Source organism: Suncus etruscus, chromosome 19, assembly GCF_024139225.1.
Source record: "Suncus etruscus isolate mSunEtr1 chromosome 19, mSunEtr1.pri.cur, whole genome shotgun sequence".
In the NCBI taxonomy this organism is placed as follows: domain Eukaryota; kingdom Metazoa; phylum Chordata; class Mammalia; order Eulipotyphla; family Soricidae; genus Suncus; species Suncus etruscus.
The window spans coordinates 843,113-864,851 of record NC_064866.1 but is presented as its reverse complement, the minus strand read 5'-3'; the positions used below and the strand labels follow the sequence as shown (position 1 = coordinate 864,851).

General features: G+C 42.2%; 1 protein-coding gene across 1 annotated transcript; it reads right to left on the bottom strand.

Annotated features, from left to right (window-relative positions):
* Positions 1 to 1,682: 1,682 nt before the first annotated feature.
* On the bottom strand, positions 1,683 to 1,850 carry CTXND2 (cortexin domain containing 2). Its single transcript, XM_049765969.1, has one exon. The coding sequence runs from the start codon at positions 1,848 to 1,850 to the stop codon at positions 1,683 to 1,685; it is 168 nt and encodes a 55-aa protein (XP_049621926.1).
* Between the last annotated feature and the right edge of the window lie 19,889 nt (positions 1,851 to 21,739).

Sequence of the window (21,739 nt, the reverse complement as noted above, 5' to 3'; positions counted from 1 at the left end):
ACTGTAAGTTCAATATTTAGGCATCAGCAAGGGGATTTCTTCTGAGAACTCTGTTTATGGGCGATTGTCCCTTCACTGTAACTTTACCTTGTCCTCTTTGCATCATTGTTCTCATAATTAAAAATAAAAAATTAAAAAAATAGAAGAAAAAAAGAAAAGTTCTTGCTTTGTTCTGGAGCCACTGATCATATTCAGGGGTTACTCTTGGCTCTTCTCTTAGGCATTACTCCTGGTGAGATTGGGACCATATAGGATACTGGATCTAGTACCTGGGTTGGCCATGTGCAAGGCAAGTGCCCTACCTGCTGTACTATCTTTCTGGTTCCCTGACCCAATTCACTTTTTTGTTTGTTTATTTTTGGGTCACACCACCTGGTGATGCTCAGGGGTTACTCCTGGCTCTGCACTCAGAAATCACCCCTGGCAGGCTCAGGGAACCATATGGGATGCTGGGAATTGAGCCACCATTTTTAAATTTAAAAAAAAAAAAGAAAAGTTATTGGCTTTTTTTTTTTCCTTTTTGGGTTACACCCGGCAGTACTCAGGGGTTACTCCTGGCTCTGCACTCAGATATTGCCCTGGGCAGGCTCAGGGGACCATATGAGATGCTGGGAATTGACCACCATTGGTCCGGGTCAGCTGCATGCAAGGCAAACACCCTACCACAGTGCAATCTCTTCAGCTCCTCCGATTCACTTTTTTTTTTTTTTTTTTTTGGCTTTTGGGTCACATCCCGGCAGCACTCAGGGTTCCTCCTGGCTCTATGCTGAGAAATCATCCCTGCCAGGCCCGGGGGATCATATGGGATGCCGAAATTCAAACCACCGACCTTCTGCAAGCAAGGCAAATGCCTTACCTCCATGCTATCTTTCTGGCTCCCCATTCACTTTTTTTTTTTTGGTTTTTGGGCCATACCCGGCGGTGCTCAGGGGTTACTCCTGGCTATGCGCTCAGAAATCGCTCCTGGCAGGCACAGGGGACCATATGAAATGCCGGGATTTGAACCAATCACCTTAGGTCCTGGATTGGCTGCTTGCAAGGCAAACACCACTGTGCTATCTCTCCGGCCCCAAGATAATTCTTTTCTTTTAATTAAAAAAATGATATTTAATAAATATAATTTTAATCACTAAGTTCTTCATCACTGAAAACCAAGATAATTCTTAATAATCACATTTGCTATGCACATTTAGACAACCTTTAATATACACATTTATACTTCATTGTGACAGAACTGAATTGAACTAGTACTACAGTTTATTAATTCTAAGATATACCTTAGTTTTATTTTTTAAGGTATCAAAATTAGAAATCATTTTGAAGTCAATATTACAATTATATTTGAAGGAATCTTTCTTTCCCTCCCTCCCTCCCTTTGTCCTTCCCTCCCTCCCTCCTTCCTTCCTTCCTTCCTTCCTTCCTTCCTTCCTTCCTTCCTTCCTTCCTTCCTTCCTTCCTTCCTTCCTTCCTTCCTTCCTTCTTTCCTTCCTTTCTTCCTTCCTTCTTTCCTTCCTTTCTTCCTTCCTTCCTTCTTTCCTTCCTTCCTTTCTTCCTTTTTTCCTTCTTTCCTTCCTCCTTTCTGTTTGTATGGTATCAGAGATGGAAAATAAATTTTCTTGCCTATCCAGCCTTTTCTCTAATGTTCAGCCACGATTCCAGCTTCTGCCAGATCTTTTCATGACTCAGTTCAGAGATACTTCTGTGATTATGGAACTGGCCTCATAAGGACTTCTCACCAACTTAGCACACCGAAAAATCACCATTATTAAGAATAGAATCAGAAGAACGACAAAAGCGATGGCAAAACCTTTGTCTACATCCACACTGGTGGATAAGCTTAAATCTTCCATGAGAACAGCCAGTGCTTCATCTTCCTCCAGGTGTGGCTACCTCCTTAGGGAGACCTTTTATTTTCTCTCTGTCCTAGACAAAAGTGGGTTAAAAAAAAGATAAGATTATTAAGTGATAAAGTTTGTATCGATGACTTTACATGCACAAGCATAAAATAATCAGGTGATCTAAAGCATAATGCACAAGGCACCCCAGAACCCACTTCTCCCACTAACAACATTAAAAAGGAAATAAAGGAGTTGGAGCAATAGCACAGTGGGTAGGGCGTTTGCCTTGCATGAGACTGAACCAGGTTCAATCCCAGCATCCCATATGGTTCCCCAAGCCTGCCAGGAGTGATTTCTGAGTGCAGAGTGAGGAGTAACCCCTGAGCATCACTGGTATGGGCAAAAAACAAAACAGAACGAGAGAGAGAGAGAGAGAGAGAGAGAGAGAGAGAGAGAGAGAGAGAGAGAGAGAGAGAGAGAGAGAGGAAAATTTTTGTTTGTTTTGTTTTGTTTGGGCCATAGCTAGTGGCACTCAGGGTTACTGGTTACTCAAAGTTACTGGTTCTGTGCTCAGAAAATACTCCTGGAAGGCTCAGGGGACAATATGGGATGCTGTGTATTGAACCTGGGTCAGCCACATGCAAAGCAAATGCCCTAGCTACTGTGCTATCACTACAGTCCTGGAAAAGATTAATTTAAACTTTAGGGCCAGAGAGATACTACAGTCCTGGAAAAGATTAATTTAAACTTTAGGGCCAGAGAGATACCACAGGGGGTAGGGTATTTGCCTTGCACACAGTCAACTTGGGACTGACCTGGGTTCAATCCCCAGATCAGATCCCATATGAACCTGCCAGGAGCTATTTTGGAGTGCAAAGCCAAGAGTAACCTCTGTGCTACTGGGTTTGGCAAAAAAAAAAAAAAAAAAAAAAAAAAAAAATCATGCATTGATATTTTTGGGTCACACTCAGTGTTGATCAGGATTTCTTTCTTTTTTTTATTTTTCATTGAAGCACCAGCAGAAAGTTTAGTAAGATTTTCTTTCTTTTTTTAAAAAAAGGATAAGAAATAAAAAAATACAGTGGGCCCGAAAGATAGCATTGAGGTAAGGCTTTTGCCTTGCATGCAGGAGGATGGTGGTTCGAATCCTGGTATCCCATATGGTTCCCTGATCCTGCCAGAACGATTTCTGAGCATAGAGCCAGAAGTAACCTCTGAGCGCTGCGGGGTGTGACCCAAAAACTAAAATAAATAAATAAATAAATAAATAAATAAAATACAGTAAGAACAGTGTGAAAGTGGCAATTTTTTTTTTAATTTTGTTTTTTGGGCCACACCCGGCAGTGCTCAGGGGTTACTCCTGGCTGTTTGCTTAGAAATAGCTCCTGGCAGGCACGGGGGACCATATGGGACACCAGGATTCGAACCAACCACCTTTGGTCCTGGATCAGCTGCTTGCAAGGCAAATGCCACTGTGCTATCTCTCCGGGCCCGAAAGTGGCAATTGTTGTTGTTTGCATAGGCTCAGCAAAATATGGGTAAAATGGAGAAAAAAAATAAAAGCCTTGGCCTAATTACAAGGAGACCTTATCCCTGAAGTTTCCTGGCAAAAGACTGTCTCTGGGTTCCAGGCATACTAGGTTGTCCAACCCCTGAATCATTCTCTGTGGTCATGGTGAAATGGGAAATTACTACATATGCAAATAAGTTCTTATCTAATAGAGATAGGAAAACAAATTTTGTAATGCAGTTAGGCCTTATCCCCTGAACATTGGCATAATGACTTGGCTCAGGCCTCCGAAGAATGGGCATTGCCCATACATCCCTGAACCATTGACCATCTATGGAAACAACCACAATTGTCTACATCACCAGGAGGCAAAATCTACCAGGATTTATTTCTGTCTCTGTACTCAGTGCCCTGAATTGTCACTAAGATCCTCTCAAGCCTTTTTTGTTAGTTTGTTTTTTGTTTATGGGCCACACCTGGTGATGCTCAGGAGTTACTACTGGCAATGCACTCAGAAATTGCTCCTGGCTAGGGGGACCATATGGGATTGAACGGTGGTCCGTCCTAGGCTAATGCAGGCAAGGCACTACCACTCGTGCCACTGCTTCAACCCCCCTCTCAAGCCTTTCTAAAAAGCAAGGAGAGGCCAGAGTAGCACAGTGGTAGGGCATTTGCCTTGCATGCACTGAGCTATGATAGGCTTGAGCTTGATCCCCGGCATCCCATATGGTCCCCTAAGCCTTCCAGGAGCGATATCTGAGTGCAGAGTCAGGAGTAACCCATGAACACTGCTGGGTGTGGCTCAAAGCAAAACAAAACAAAAAGCTGAGGAGAAGCACTTTTCTTTTTTAAAAATATTTTTTATTATTTAAATATGATGGTTACAAAGTTGTTTATAAACTAGGTTCCCACCCAGATAAAGTTGTTCATGATTGAGTTACAGACATACAATGTACAATGAACTTCACCAGTGCACATTTTCCCACCAGTGTTCCAGATTTCCTCTCACCCTCTCTGATGCCTTCTTCCCTCACTTTTCAAATACCACTGATGAGGTCAACATGACCATAATGCCAAAAGAAGACAGGGAAATCACACAAACAGAGAATACCTCTAGTGAATATCAACGTATGAATATCAATATCCCTAATCAATGCAGACACAAAGAGACTCAACAGAATCTTAGTGACCCAAAGCTAGAAATGCATTAGGGCCTGGAGCAGTGGCGCAAGCAGTAGGGCGTTTGCCTTGCACAGGCTAACCTAGGACAGACCGTGATTTGATCCCTTGGCGTCCCATAAGGTCCCCCAAGCCAGGAGCGATTTCTGAGCACATAGCCACAAGTAACCCCTGACATCACCGGTTGTGGCACAAAAAGAAAAAAAATAGAAATACTTTAAACAGAGTATAAAATATGACTAAGTGGGGGAGAGATAGCATGGAAGTAGGGCGTTTGCCTTGCACGCAGAAGGACAGTGGTTCGAATCCTGGCATTCCATATGGTCCACCGAGCCTGCCAGGAGCAATTTCTGAGCACAGAGCCAGGAGTAACCCCTGAACGCCACCGGGTGTGACCCCCCAAATTCTCCCCCCAAAAAGATGGCTAAGTGTGATTAATCTAGGAATGTAAGGATGCTATAACAAAAACAAACCAAATTTATGTAATACACCCACCAATAAAATGCAAGCTAAAGGGGCCAAAGAGATAGCACAGTGGTAGGGTGTTTGCCTTGCATGCAGAAGGACTGTGGTTCAAATCCCGGCATCCCATATGGTCCCCTGAGTCTGCTGGGGGCGATTTCTGAGCGTAGAGCCAGAAAAAAAATTATACCCTTAGCCCTAGAGTATAGTGAGGAGAAGGAAAGAAACTGAGTGGAAGAGGAGGAATACAAATATGAAGGGATAGGGGCCAGGGACCAAGCAGTCTCAGGTACATTGGTGGTGTTAAAAATGAACAGAACTGGGGCCGGAAAGATGGTGATAGAGGTAAGGTGTCTGCCTTGCAAGCGCTAGCGTAGGACGGACCACGGTTCAATCCCCCGGCGTCCCATATGGTCTCCCCTAAGCCAGGGGCGATTTCTGAGCACATAGCCAGGAGTAACCCCTGAGCGTCAAACGGGTGTGGCCCAAAAACCAAAAAAAAAAAAAAAAAAAAAAAAACAGAACTAAATATCCAAGCCAAAGGAACAGCAATAGAATCAAGAGACCCAAACTCTATCAATCTAAACTGTAAATGGGCATGTTATACTGGCCGGTTGGAGGGGAACATGGTGGAGGGAGGTCAACATTGGTGGTGGGATTGGCCCTGATTCATTTTATGTCCAACAATGAAGGACTTTGTAAATTAAAATTATTTCAATAAAATTAAAATAAAATAGGCCTTTCTATAGGAGGCAGCAATTTTAAGATTCTGTTTTTTCCTTTTGGGCCATACCTGGCTATGCTCAGGAGCTACCCCTGGCTTTGCATTTATGGTTCACCATTGGCAGTGGTCAGGGGGCCATATCAGGTTCCAGAGATTGAACCCAGGTCAACTGCATAGAAGGCAAATGCCCAACCTAGTTACTATCACCTTGGCTCCTAAGTATCTATCTGAAGAATATAAAAACACCAATTCAAAAAAGAAATACAGTTGGTCCGAGGGTTGTGTGTTATTGTTAAGCTGTTTAACATTGTCTCCTGCTCAAGCCCAAATTTGACTAACTGGGAGTTTTTGGGCCCGGAGAGATAGCACAGCAGCGTTTGCCTTGCAAGCAGCCGATCCAGGACCAAAGGTGGTTGGTTCGAGTCCCGGTGTCCCATATGGTCCCCCGTGCCTGCCAGGAGCTATTTCTGAGCAGACAGCCAGGAGTAACCCCTGAGCACCACCGGGTGTGACCCAAAAAAATAAAAAATAAATAATAAAAGGAATAGCTGCCCCTATATTCGTGTCAGCCACTACCTACACTAGATAAGATTTGGAAACATCCTAGCACAGAATAACTAATGAGTAGGTAAGGAATCCATGGCACATCTAACAATGGGATATATTACTCAATGAACAGAAATACTGGCTTTTGCTGTAACACTAAGAAACTGAAAACGTCATGCAAAGTGATAAAGACAAACTGCATGCTCTTAGTCACTTGTGGACTGGAGCAGCAAAGCCTCAAATCCTGAACTGAGTTATAAAGGAAAGTGGAGCAGGTAAAAAGGGGACTGAGAGGGACTGACATGATAGTACAGTGGTAGAGCATTTGCCTTGCATGTGGCTGACCCAGGATGGACGTAGGTTTGATCCCCAGCATCCCATATGATCCCCTAAGCCAGGAGCGATTTCTGAGCACATAGCTAGGAGTAACCCCTGAGCATCACTGGGTGTGGCCCCAAAACCAAAATAAATAAATAAATAAATAAAAAGGGGATTGATTGCCAATGATTGTTGTGCCACAACACCGTGTCACTGAAACATAAAAACATTTAGTCCTGTAAACTACAGTACTTCAATTTATAAAAGGCATTTTTTTATAGGAGCACAAAATACTGAAGGTATTTAAAAACGAATCGAGTAGAAGTTGAACAGGACTGGTTTTGAAGAAAATAAGGAAGCCCTCTTTCCCTAAGTGAAGGCTGTATAAGGGGTCCTCCCCTTTGAGAAGGAGGAGCTCCAACGTCTACAGCCCCTTTTAAGCGATTCTCCAACTGTTATTGGCCATAGAGACCAAAATAATCCCTCTGGATTTTGGCTGTATCTTTTGAACTGGTTACCCCTACTTTAAATACTAGTTTCCCCTTTAGCTGGCCTTCAATCTGACTTTACTCTGGTCCCAAATCCAGCTCTCTCTCCCTCTCTTCTCCTCCCAGCATAGGGATTTGTCATATGTCCTCTGGACTTCACTACCTTGTTTTACCTCATATTTCTGCATTTTTATATAAAAGTAAGAAGAAAGGAAAAAAAAAAAAAGGATGGGGCCAGGGGCCAAGTGGTCTCAGGTGCATTGATGGGGAAAAAAGGACAGAAAAACATCCAAGCCAAAGTCAACGACAATGTATTTGAAATTTAACTATGAAGGACTTTGTAGATCACGACGGTTTCAATAAAATAAAATTTATTATTTATTTATTTATTTTTATTTAAGTACCATGATTACAAACATAATTATAGATGGGTTACAGTCACAAACAGAACATCTCCCTTCACCAGTGTAACATTCCCCCCTCCTAATGCTCCCTTCCTCTGTTTCCATCCCCTGCCTGTACTCGAGACAGGCATTCTATTACAATTATTTGTTTTTAAGTTCAGTAAACTGTTTCTTTTCTCTTTTTTTTTTTTTTTTTTTTTGTGGTTTTTGGGTCACACCCGGCAGTGCTCAGGGGTTATTCCTGGCTCCAGGCTCAGAAATTGCTCCTGGCAGGCACGGGAGGACCATATATGGGACGCCGGGATTCGAACCGATGACCTCCTGCATGAGAGGCAAACGCCTTACCTCCATGCTATCTCTCCGGCCCCTGTTTCTTTTCTCTTAAAGGATAAGGGTTAAAGAAAAAAACAGGGGGCCGGGCGGTGGCGCTAAAGGTAAGGTGCCTGCCTTGCCTGCGCTAGCCTTGGACGGACCGCGGTTCGATCCCCCGGTGTCCCATATGGTCCCCCAAGCCAGGAGCAACTTCTGAGCACATAGCCAGGAGTAACCCCTGAGCGTTACCGGGTGTGGCCCAAAAACCAAAAACAAAAAACAAACAAAAAAAAAAAACAACCAATAGTAAAGATGTGACAGTGGCAATCGCCGTTGTTTGCATTGACCCAGAAAAATATGGAGGAAACAGGGGAAAAAAACCTTGGCCTGATTCCAAGAAGGCCTCATCTCCAAAGTTTATTGGCATAAGACCGACTCTGGGCTCCAGGCATACTAGTCTGTCCAATCCAGGTCATTCTCCGTGGTCCCAGTGAAACTTTTTCACACTTTAGCTGTTGTTGGTAACAGGTTCCTATATTTAAAGATTCTGGATTCTATGCATTTCTTTCATTGAAGTCAGGCTGATGTGGAGCGTTCTCTACTTTCAGCACACCATTGGATGTGGAGCGATCTGCCCTGCAAGCAGGCTGTTGCTGAGTCGTCTGGGTGTTGGGAGCACTCTTTGGAGTAAGTCAATGCCAGAGCAGTGGTAGGTCTTCCCTGGTAGAGGTTTGCATCCTGGTAATGTTATAGACAATTGTGGTTGTTTCCACAGATGGTATCCATTGTTCTGGGGTGTATGGGTAATGCCCATTCTTCTGAGGCCTGAGCCAGATCACTATGCTAATGTTCAGGGTATAAGGCCAAACTGCATTACCAAATTTGTGTTCCCATCTCTATTAGATAAGAACTTGTTTGCATATGTATTATTTTCTCATTTTAATGTGCCTATGCAATAGAGAAACAATGCCACAAGATATTGTTGGTGCATCTGGGGGCCAATAAAATTAAATTTTAAAAAATTCTAAAAAATATAATAAAAGGCTTGAAAGTATGTTATCAGAGTCTTGCTTGCAAGGTCCCCACAGATCCTGGTAGCACTGGCCTCTCTCTGGCAGTTGGTGCCCTGAACATGGCTTACCAGATATTTTTTTAACAGGTATGTTTTATTGGATATTAAACTTAATGACGCAATGGATTCAGGAGGATTCAGGAAATAATTCCATCTTGTCTTAAAGTCCTGATCCTACTGTGGTTTAAGTCACTTCTAATGTCTTAGTTCCTGAATAGTATAGATAATGAAGACTACCATAACCTGTTCAATAATCATACTATTAATACCTTGGGATATACACCTTCAATTTACAATAAGGAAAAATCAAAAGATAATAATTGACTTCATAAAGAACATTACTCCTCCAGGGGCCAGAGAGATAGCATGGAGGTAAGTCATTTGCCTTGCATGCAGAAGGACGGTGGTTCAAATTTCGGCATCCCATATAGTCCCCCGTGCCTGCCAGGAGCGATTTCTGAGCATAGAGTCAGGAGTAACTAACCCCTGAGTGCTGCCAGGTGTGACCCAAAAACCAAAAAAAAAAAAAAAAAAAATTACTCCTGCAATTTCTCTTGAGCCCACTCCACCAGTTAAGGAAACAAACCAACACAAAGATAATAAATAGCTAATGATATTTTTACATGACCTCTTCCAAATCCCTATTCATGCTTATAGAAACACCAGAACAAGGGAGAGGAATGTTTCTGGTAGAGACCAGGACTCAATCCATGAACAAAACAAAGCCAGACACAATAATTAACATTAATGATGGTAGCCAAAAAAGACCCACATCTCCCATTTCGTCTCCATCGAGGAAATCTATAGTACCACAGAAGATGAGCCTATGAGCACTACCTACTCACAGTCAGAACCAGAAAACACAACTCCTTTAAGATCAAAACTAGAGACCACCAGAGATAGACCCTGTGAACTGCCCACATAACAAGGACTAAAAATAAACATCCTAAGTAGCTTCAAAAAAGTCTGCACACCGTATGGGGCACCATTCCATATGGCACTGAATACCTGTCAGGCTGGACCAAGGACACACTTTGGACCCCACGGGACTTTCAGGTCGTGGCCAAAGTTTACTTGCCTGTACCTCCCATGGCAAATGTGGCTAAGTGATGAGGCGGAAGCTAAAATGTACAGCCTTGGAAAATCAGGAAGGAGGTTTTAGAGTCAAAATCACGCTGAATATAAGTTAACAGGAAGAGGGTAATGTGAAAAATCTAAAATACAGGCTGTAGCATTAAAGAATTAATGATGGTGGTGGATAGAGGTGGAGGGATTTTTCTCTTCCATCCCAAGCCACGTGGCTCCGCAACCCCCATCCAGCTGGCGGGTCCCAGGTTTAGGTGAACGGCGAAATCACTCATCCAGAGACAGGCATCAGGAAGCATCAGCTTTATTCATGCCCTATTCACCACATATGTCGCCTGTATCATAACCTTTCAAGCACTCAGTCATTCTTAGCTAGGCCTGCATCTTAACTCCTTTCAGCCATCTTCCATTTGACCTCCATGCTGGTCAAAGACCAAAAGCGCAGAAGCCAAAAAGGGCCAAATCCCCTGGGTCAAAGGCTTTATCTACCTTTTCCAAGACCCCTCCCAGGAATGGGCGGGGTCTTGCAGGTAACGTCAAGTTACCTAGGGAGAAAGGGAGGGGGATGAGGCTTCATCTCCCTCTTCTCTGAAATATAAAAGAACCTTTTGTAATCCTAACTCCACCTTTAGCCAAAGGTGGGTTAATATTGTCATGCAACATAATAAAGTGAAAATTAACATACCAGCCCTTTTCAAAAACATAACATTTCTGCAAAATATACTATACACCTGTAACTTAAAATTTTCTTAATGCTTTTCTACCAAGCACTATTCCAGAACTTTCTTTTTTTTTTTTTAAATTTTATTTTATTTTTATTTATTTTTATTTTTTTTTTATTTTTTGGGGGTTTTTTTTGGGTCACACCCGGCAGTGCTCAGGGGTTATTCCTGGCTCCAAGCTCAGAAATTGCTCCTGGCAGGCACGGGGGACCATATGGGGCGCCGGGATTTGAACCGATGACCTCCTGCATGAAAGGAAAACGCCTTACCTCCATGCTATCTCTCCGGCCCCTATTCCAGAACTTTCATGTTCCTATACTTTTAAACTATATTGGGGGAACTTTCTGTTCCTATTGACCTTCCCTACACACAAGTACTACAGCATAAATGCATAACATACATTTTAAAAACAGGCTAAGTACATTAAAATACACACAGGAAAACATTTTGCAATTGAAAATATTAACTATGGAAAACAACACATTTAAATTATAAAGAAAATGACTTAATCAAGACAAAGATGCAGGCAGTTAGAAACCAGATCTTTAAATGGGCTAAACTGTTATTACTCCCTTTTTATTTTTATTTTTTTAAACCACTAACTAACTAAAACTTAACCCATCACCAACTATGAGTAAAATATATGACTACCCGCTTAGTCCCTACACCTAAAACTATAAGTCCAGATGCTGGTTTGTCCCACGCTGATCTCACCACGTGGTTTACTTCCATAGTCCCAGGCCCCCGCAGACGGTTTGCTCGCGCTGTTGACCTTTGTGATCTGGAGGGCGAATTCCAAACTTGCCTTTTTTCTGGAGCAGAGCTGAGCCGAGCCGAGCCGCAGGTGTTGCCGCTTCTGGGCTGATTAGGAGTTTTTCGCTGCTTTTCTGCCACAGGGCCGGGAGTTCTTGGCTGATTGCAGGTGCCTTTTCTCCCCTCTGGGCGGCACTTTGCAAGCAAGTTCTTGGCCACAGCTTTTTTGCAGGGGGCTTTTGGATGTTCAGAGTTCTAAAAGTCCAGTCCGAAATTTTCAAAGTCGAAATCCAAATTCAAGCCAAAGGTTGTTCTCAGAAAATCAGTCCGCTTGTAGAAGCTTTTTCTTTCTGAACCTTTTCCAGTTAAGGCCCTCCATCAGTATCTGAGGAGGCCGAGATTTTTGGAAAAAGGATTTTCGGCAACAAAGTTTCAGTCCTGAGTTTTGGATGGGAGTGATACAAGTTTTGAACTCCCCTGTTTCACTGATATTTTTGCCCCTAGAAGGGGTCACGGCCATCTTTGAACATGGCTTCACATGGCTAAACACTTTGGGCTGACTCCATCTGAAAAGAGCCAAAATCAAACAGAAGAGCAGAAATCTCACCATATTTGCTGTTTTATTGGGTTCAGGATTCAAATCACAGTTCGAGCGCCAGTTGTTGCATTAAATAATTAACGATGGTGGCTGGATGGTGAAGGATGGATTGAAGGATTCTTCCCTGCCATCCCAGGCCACGTGGCTCCGCAACCCCCATACAGCAAAATTGGAAGTAATCCACGTGGTGAGAATAGCGTGGGACAAATTAATCATCTGGACATTTGGTTTTAGGTGAAGGAATTTCACAATTGGTGTTGGTAATGGGAAAAAATTAGGTAGTAGTGTAAAAAAGAAAAGGGAGTAATAATAGTTTAGCCCATTTAAAGATCTGATTTCTAACCGTCTGCATCTTTGTCTTGATTAAGTCATTTTCTTTATAATTTAAATGTGTTTTGTTTTACATAGTTAATATTTTCAATTGCAAAATGTTTTACTGTGTGTATTCAGTATAAATCTAACCACCCTGTATGAACAAGTCAGTGGCTCCATAATGAAATAAAACTAAGAGTGCTTACAAATTTAGTAGATGAATAGTTAAAATAGGGATACATATATCATTTTCTAAATGGAACACTTCTGTCTTTGTTCTACAGAAAAAATAAGGCAAATGACGACTATTGATTGACTTGCGTAATGTTAATGTCACAATGATTCCGATGGAACCCTCCAACCTGGCCTTCCTTCTCCTGTAATGATTACTAGAAATTGGCATCTGGTAGTGATTGACATCAAAGACTTTCTAATCTAAAATATCCCTATTCACCCAGATGACTGTAAATGATTTGCATTCTCTGTCCCTTCTTTAAATCATATGGCACCTATGCACAGAATTTAGTGGCCTATTTTACCCCAGGAAATGACTAACTCAACTATGTGTCAGTATTTTTTTTTTTTTTTTTTTTTTTTTTGGGCCACACCCGGCAGTGCTCAGGGGTTACTCCTGGCTGTCTGCTCAGAAATAGCTCCTGGCAGGCACGGGGGACCATATGGGACACTGGGATTCGAACCAACCACCTTTGATTCTGGATCGGCTGCTTGCAAGGCAAACGCCGCTGTGCTATCTCTCCGGGCCCTATGTGTCAGTATTTTGTTGATTTAGCTCACATCCTTCTCGTACAAGATTTCCTAATGCTTATGTTACACACTACAGGATGATATTTTAATAGCCTTTTTAAATGAGAACTTCAAAGCCTGTATGCGACATTATGATACTTTTTCCAGCAGCTGGATTACAAGGATGTACAGAAAAAATCCAGACGATAAGACCATAGGAATACCTGGATTATATTCTTGAATGCACTATTTTGAATGTCCTCAACATTTTTTAATTGATTAAAAAGATCTTAAAACACTCAATGACTTTCAAAAATTGCTGGGTGGTATCCTCTCTTGGTATTCCTAATTCAGAACTGAATGACCTATTCCTTGCCTCAAAAGAGACTGCCCTGAAGAGACCAAGACAACTGACAATAGAGACTCAGAAGGACTTTTTATGGACCACCTCCTGAAGTCCTATCTTATTCCCTTTACCCCTGGAGAGAACATATGACTATTGCTATTTGCAACACCATAATCGCCAACATCTGCCACTGTTCGATTATCAGTATCTCTGAAATTCATATATCTTCATAACAAACACCAACACACAATCACGTCATACTTAGAAGTAATGGGTAATTTAATTATTAAAAGAAGGTTGTGAATTCATAATTTTATTGGGATATGACCCTGATATCATAATCCTGCCAATACCAAAAAATGAAATTGAATCAATACTTACTACTTTCACTCAGTGAAGTTCTGCAAAGAGCTTTGGCTACCTGTCAGGAGAACTTTTCCACACTATTCAGCAGGAAAAAAATGGGACATTTTAGAAGAACACCTTTTATAATTTCTTCCATCATTCATGTTTTTCCTATTCCAGACATACTTGTGTTTTATACTGATGGATCTTTCTCAGGGAAAGGTGGAATCATTGGTCCATCTCTAACCACAACAGTCGTCTCAAATTTCAAATAAATGAACTGACAACAAGAGAACTTTGGAATAACTTCAAGAGAAACAACATAAGAATCACTGGGGTCTCTGAGAGCCAGGAAGATAAGCCCTCTGACAAATAATGCAATATAGATGTAAAATATTCATAAATTTGGGTCCAGAGCAGGTAGAGTACTTGCCTTATATACAGTGAACTGGGTTTGATCCCTAGTATTCCATCTATTCCTCATGCCCCACCAGAAATATTTTTTTTTTGAGCACAGAATCAGGAGTAAATCCTGAGCACAGACAAATGTAGCCCAAAAATTCCACCTCTACCAAAAAATAAACCTGACAAATTTGACTTTACAGTTAAGAATCATCAAAGGAACAGTATAGTAAATACATAAATCTCAAACTTGAGAAGATAGTTGTCATACATACTGGATTTTTTGTTTTGTTTTGTTTTTGGGGGGCACACCCAGTGACACTTAGCAGTTACTCCTGGCTATGTGCTCAGAAATCACTCCTGGCTAGGAGGACCATATGGGACTGCGGGGGACAGAAACGAGGTCCGTCCCAGGCTAGATGCCTTTACCCCTTGAGCCACCGCTCCAGCCCCTGTCATACATACTTTTAACAATATATTATTACTCAAAAAACTCCAAAATAAACAACCGATAACTCCTCTGACTTAATATGGAAACAGTGATTAGAAAATAAACAAAACATGAATATACAAATATACTAGAGAGACATGAATGAAATCTGAATACAAGAAGAAAGGATTGAAGCAATAGTACAGTGGGTAAGACACTTGCCTTGCACACACTTGAACTGGATTCTATTCCCAGCACCCTATATGATCCCCTGAACTCTGCTAGGAGTGAATCCTGAGCATAGAGTCAGGAGTAAGCCCTGAATATTGCTGGATTGGTAAAACAATAAAACAGAAAAAAGAAAAAAATGAAATGAAGGAAGGAAAGAAAAGAAAGCAAGAAAAAGCAAGCAAGCAAGCAAGTTGATATACAACCCAATCTTTTCCTTCCTTCCTTCCTTCCTTCCTTCCTTCCTTCCTTCCTTCCTTCCTTCCTTCCTTCCTTCCTTCCTTCCTTCCTTCCTTCCTTCCTTCCTTCCTTCCTTCCTTCCTTCCTTCCTTCCTTCCCTCTTTCCCTCCCTCCCTTTCCTTTTTATTTTCTTTCGGTTTTTGGATTTTGAACTATACCTGGCAGTGTTCAAAGCTAATTCCTGGTTCTGCACTTAGGAGTCACTTCTGATATGCTTGGGGGGGACCATACTGGGTGTCAGGGATTAAATCCTCATTGGCTGTGTGCAAGGCAAATGCCTCATCATGCTGCTCATGACTCAAAGCATAAACTTTTGGGGGGAGATTGGGCTCAGTGGTGCTCAGGAATTACTCCCCATACAGTGTTTGGGGAACCATAAAGTGCTCAGATCAAACCCAGGGCTTTCAGCATTTAAAATATGCACTTTTTTAAAAAATATTTTTATTTATACATTGGTCTTACAAATGATAATTTTTTTTTTGTGGTTTTTAGGTCACACCCGGCAGTGCTCGGGGTTACTCCTGGCTCTATGCTCAGAAATTGCTCTAAGCAGGCATGGGGGACCATATGGGACGCTGGGATTCGAACCGATGACCTTCTGCATGAAAGGCAAACGCCTTACCTCCATGCTATCTCTCTGGCCCCACAAATGATAATTTTTAAATGGATAGTTTTATAAGAATGTAAAGCACAAAAATTTGCTAATCATCAGATAAATCATTAGTAAGGTTTCTGTGTAGCCTTCATTAATGCAAATCTTTGTCCATATTATTCCTACTACAGATATTAACTGTGTTTCCAAATAATAAAGCCACATGATTTTATGCAGAGCATTATAAACCATAATACTTATATTGAAAAGCAATTTGGGTAATACAAAAATATGAAAGAATGTGCAGAGCAGGCATTCTGTTGTCAGCTTGTCGAATCTCAGCGTATCTTATTTGATTTGTAGTTTTCTGTCATTACTTTCAAGGAGCACAAAGCACATGCAAGAAGCACAGTAACTATCTCCCTAATTCAAATCTGTTGTTCATAAAACTGGAGCTATTATCATAAAGTAGCATCTGCATAATTAACGAGAAACCAATTACAAATCATTTTGTTAGTGGTATCACACACACAAATGTGTGAGGATGGAAATTTGTATAAACATGTCTTGGTTAAGCTTGCCAACTCCTCAGATATTATAAGCTGACTTCAACCTCTAATCAGATATTTAATGCCTGACGAGTAAAACAAAGCATGCACTTTGATCCTTTGAGCAATCTCTGTGGCCCCAAATATCAGTTGTTCACCAGCTTAATTGGTGCATTTTTTATAATGTAAAAATAGTTTTATTTGGAAATTCTGAGGAAGGGGAGGAAGAGGATAAGAGAGTAATGAGTTCAAGAGAGAATGTGGGATTCTCCAAAGGAAGAGAGAGCCCCATACACAACCCAGCATAAAAGTAGGAAAGTATTCATCTCAAGAGGGGGCCGGAGAGATAGCCTGGAGGTAAGGCATTTGCCTTGCACGCAGAAGGACGGTGGTTCGAATCCCAGCATCCCATAGGGTCCCCCGAGCGATTTCTGAGTGTAGAGCCAGGAGCAATCCCTGAGCGCTGCTGGGTGTGACCCAAAAACAAACAAAAAAATAGTGGGGAGATGCAGGTGACCTGTGCGTGTGAGCACCATAAACATGGGTCCAGGGAGCATATATGTGCCCAGTGAATATTTAGAGCCTAATAATACAAATATAGGCAAGGATGTGATTTTTCTGAAGCTCTGATAGCAATATCAACATGCAAATGAATAAAACCCCTTTTATAGAAAACCATTTAGCATTAACTGCTAAGTGAAAAATACATATTTTGCACAACCATAGTTGTGAAAACATACCGTAGTTTCCATACTGTAGTGGCTATCACATTTGCCTAACAATTCCATTTCTTGTGTAAATATTAGGGAAGCTCTACAATAATGTTTATAATTTTTAGCTTATAAACTATAAAATAATAATATAAAACTATAAAATAATAACTATAAAATAATAAAATAAACTATAAAATAACGTGATTGTAGTTTATAAGTATAGCAACCAACTCAAATAATGCCTGCCTGGAGAGGTGGTGCTAGAGGTAAGGTGTCTGCCTTGCAAGCTAGCCAAGGAAGGACCGCGGTTCAATCTCCCGGCGTCCCATATGATCCCCCCAAGCCAGGGGTGATTTCTGAGTGCTTAGCCAGGAGTAACCCCTGAGCATCAAACGGGTGTGACCCCCCCAAAAAAACACACACACACACACAAAAAAAAAAGGCCTTTCCCATAATGCCTGCCTGGAGAATTCTATTTTATTGTTGTTGTTGTTGTTGTTTATTTTAAGGCCACACCTATAAGTGCTCAAGGGCTGCTTCTGGCATATTGCTCAGAGCTCACTATTGATGGTGTTTTGGGGAAAAATCATGAAAATGGTAAACTTTAGAAACATAAGTGAAGGGGCCGGAGAAATAGTACAGTGGGTAAGGTGTTTGACTTGCTTGGGTCCTTGAGCCCCCCAGGAGTGATTCCTAAGACCAGAGTCAGGAAGAAGCCCTGAACATCACCAGGTGTGGCCTCAAAACAAAAATTTAGAAACATAAGTGATACAGGAAAATTACAGAATATATATATATTTTTAATACTAGTTTCATAAACCTTAAAACAAGCATAATAGGGGCACTGGAAAAGACGGTATAGGAGAGAAGGAGCTTCCTCGGCCCCCTTATTACAATGCACTATTTATGTACTGGCTTGGGGGATTAGAGTGATAGTACAGTGGGTAAGACGCTTGCCTTGCACATGGTCAATCTGGGTTCAATCCCTGACATCCTAGCAGGGATCTCAAACTCGCGGCCCGCAGGCCGCAAACGGCCCCCCATACAACATTTTTTGGCCCTGCCCTAGAGGAATCTTTTTTTGTTTTGTTTTGTTTTAGTTGTTTGGGTCACATCCCCCAATGTTCAAGGCTTACTACTGACTTTGCACTCAAGGATCACCCCGACTTTGCCTCCTGTGGCCCGCAGGTAAATTGAGTTTGAGACCCCTGACTGGATATAGGATGCTTGGGAAATCCCCAAGCCTGCAGGAATGATCCCTGAGCATAGACCCAGGGGTAATCTTTGAGCAGTACTGGGTGTGACTCCAAACAAAAAACAATAAAAAGGGCAGGAAAGATAGCACTGAGGGTAGGGTGTTTTCCTTGCATGCTGCCCACTGGTGTTTGGTGCTCAGTATCCCCCTGAGACTACCAGGAGAGATTTATGAGTGCAGAACCAGGAGTAACCCCTGAGTGCTGCCCAGTATGGCCCAAAAACACAAACAAAAAATCAAAACAAAACCAAAACAAAAGACAACAAAAATAATATCTAGTTATCAAGTGCCTTATCTCCATTCTCTATATGCAGGGAGATCAGTTCCAAGTTTTATTTTATTTATTTTTTTAGTTTTTGGGTCACACTCAACAGTGCTCAGGGGTTACTCCTGGCTCTACGCTCAGAAATTGCTCCTGGCAGGCTCAGGGTACCATATGGGATGCCAGGGGTCGAATCCAGAACCCAGGTCCTTCCTTGGTTGACCTCGTGCAAGGCAAACACCCTACCACTATGCTATCACTCGGCCCCCAAAATCCAAGTTTTATAGGGTATGAAATTTATGTAAATAAGTCTCACTTTTGGGACTGGGGCAATAGCACAGTAGTATTGGTAATAGCACTGGTAAGTGCATTTGTCTTGCATGAGGCCTACCTGGGTTTGACTGTTGGCATCCAGTATGGTCCCCTACGCACCCTAGAAATGACCACTGAATGCAGAGCACTGCTAGAGGTGATCCCTGAGTGAAAAGCCAGGAATAACATTGAGCATTGGTGGGTGTGTGTGCCTCCCACACAAAAGTCATCTGCAATCCTATGTCCTTTGCAGCACTCTTCACAATAACTAAATCACCCAAGAATAGATAACTAGATAAAGAAGCTCTGGTACATATACACAATAGAAAACTACTCGGCTATAAGAAATGATGAAATCATGCTATTGGCTGCTGTAAGGATGGATCTGGAGGGTTAATGCTAAGTGCAATGATTCAGAGGGAGAGGGACAGACACAGAAAGATGTCTTTCATCTACTGGATATAGAGAAAAACAGTAGGGAAATAACTAATGCCCGAAGGCGATAAAAATGAAGGGCAAAGAACAGGCCCTTTGTAGGAATTTTGCTGCTCTGGAAGCAAGGGGGTTAGGTCAGGGAAAGGAGCACTACAACATTGATAGAGGGAAATGGTCACTTGGGACAAGGAAAAAGTGCTGAAAGAAAGTAAAATAAAATGCATAATGCTATTGTAAACCACAGTGTCTAAAAGGAAAAAAGACAAAGAAAAAAGTGTCTGTCGTAGAGGTAGACTTGGGGATGGGAGGAAAACTGGGGACATTGTTGGAGGAAAGCAAGCACTAGTGATAGGATTGGTATTGGAACACTGTACACGTGAAACCGAATCATGTATAACTTTCTAATTCATGGTGAATAAATTAAAAACAAACAGACAATAAAACAAACACACTTTACAAATCTGCAGCAAAGTCAGTTCCTCTTTCATCTCTGACTTTCCCCAAAGGTTGTCACTTCCTTTCCATGTGTTCTCCCACTCTCTGAATTTTTCTCATTTGTTCTTATTTTTTTTTGGGGGGGGGGGTAAAACCTGGCAGTGCTCAGGGGTTACTCCTGGCTCCATGCTCAGAAATTGCTCCTGGCAGGCACGGGGGACCATATGGGACGCTGGGATTCGATTTCCTTCTGCATGAAAGGCAAACGCCTTACCTCCATGCTATCTTTCTAGCTCCTGTTCTTTTTTTTGGGGGGGAGCACACCCGGCGTTGTTCAGGGGTTACTCCTGGCTGTCTGCTCAGAAATAGCTCCTGGCAGGCACGGGGGACCATATGGGACACCGGGATTCGAACCAACCACCTTAGGTCCTGGATCGGCTGCTTGCAAGGCAAACGCCGCTGTGCTCTCTCTCCGGGCCCCTGGCTCCTGTTCTTATTTCTTAAGAACCAAAACTAAAACCAAACCAACAGAACAAATAAATAAAAACAACTACAAATAAAAGCAAAATCTCTTAAAAGTTCTAGCTTCTTTTCTGCTGGTATAAGTTTAGTCTCTAGTGAGAACTGGTGATGAAGACATAAAATGCCACAGCTTTTATTTTGTTTTGGGGCCACATGTGGCAGTGCTCAGGGTTTAAACTCCTGAATCTGTGCTCAGGGATTACCACTCATGAGTTTGGGGACCACATGGGGTGCTGGAGATTGAACCTGTGTGGGCTGTGTGTAAGCCAAGTGCCCTCTCTTCTGTACTATCCCTCTGGCCCCAACAATGAACTTTATTCACTCTAGTTCCTCATACCTGAGCAATTGGCTCTCTGGCTAATAGAACCAACAGGGGCTCCCCAAAGTTACTTCAAAGTGAACCTATGCCAAGTTGGATGAACTGCATACAGGTCACCCAGGCTTGATGCTCAGCATCCACATGGCCTTCCCTCCCCTCAACCCTTGGATATTCTGCCTAAGACATCCCTTTCACATAGTTTCATTTTTCAAAATAAACTCTTTAGATAATACTTCAAGTAGTGCACTTGCCTTGCATGCAGCTAACCCGGGTTCAATTCCTGGTATCTTCTGAGCCTACCAGGAATGATTTCTGAGCACAGAGCCAGGAGTAAGCCCTAAGCACCATTGGGTTGGGCGCCAAACAAAAACAAAGGTCTTGCCTTGGTCATTTTCCTAGTATTCTCTAAATTTGTAGAAAGTGCTATTAAACACAAGCAGTGTAGGATTTTTTTTCTGTAAATATTTCATTCAGCAGGATGGCAACAGGGATGTTTATTGATCTTTGGAGAGGAGCGATTTACCTGTTACTGGCAGTGAGGTTCATCTGCTGGCCAGCTGTCTTTTTATTCAGGCTGATTTCTTCACAGCTCCTGTCTTTCCATCAGTCTCCTCTTGGTAAATAAGTGGGGTTCTCACTCTTCCCCGTGTTCACACTGAACTCAGAAACTCATGAATAATCCCATTTACAACAGGATCTTGTTTCAGACACTGCCACATGAGAAGAAAATGATCCCTTTAGATTAAATCGGAGCCTCTCTCAGTGGAGGAATATTTCCACCATTCTGCTGGGGCTAAGTGGGCAAGGTAAGTATCTCCAACCTGAGCAATAACACAGCTGGTAGGGTGTTTGTCTTGCATGTGGGATTGATCTTTGGCACCCCAGATGGTTCCCCCAGCACCACCAGGAATAATCTCTGGGTGCAGAGCCAGGAGTAAACCTTGAACACAGTAGGTGTGGACCAAAATCTTAAAGAAGAAGAAGAAGAAGAAAAAAAAAACAGAGTGACACCTTAGCTTGAATGCATAAAACACTTTGATGGTTTTGTTTTTGTTTTTGTTTTTATTTTTGGGCCACACCCAGTGACGCTCAGGGGTTACTCCTGGCTATACGCTCAGAAGTTGCTCCTGGCTTGAGGGACCATATGGGATGCCAGGAGATCGAACCGCGGTCCGTCCAAGGCTAGCGCAGGCAAGGCAGGCACCTTACCTCTAGCACCACTTTGATGGTTTTGGTCTCTATTATTTTTTCTTCTTTCTCTCTTTCTTTCTCTCTTTCTCTCTTTCT

Excerpts from the sequence above, each read along its gene's own strand:
- CTXND2 (XM_049765969.1), bottom strand. The coding sequence starts at position 1,850 with ATGGAAGATTTAAGCTTATCCACCAGTGTGGATGTAGACAAAGGTTTT.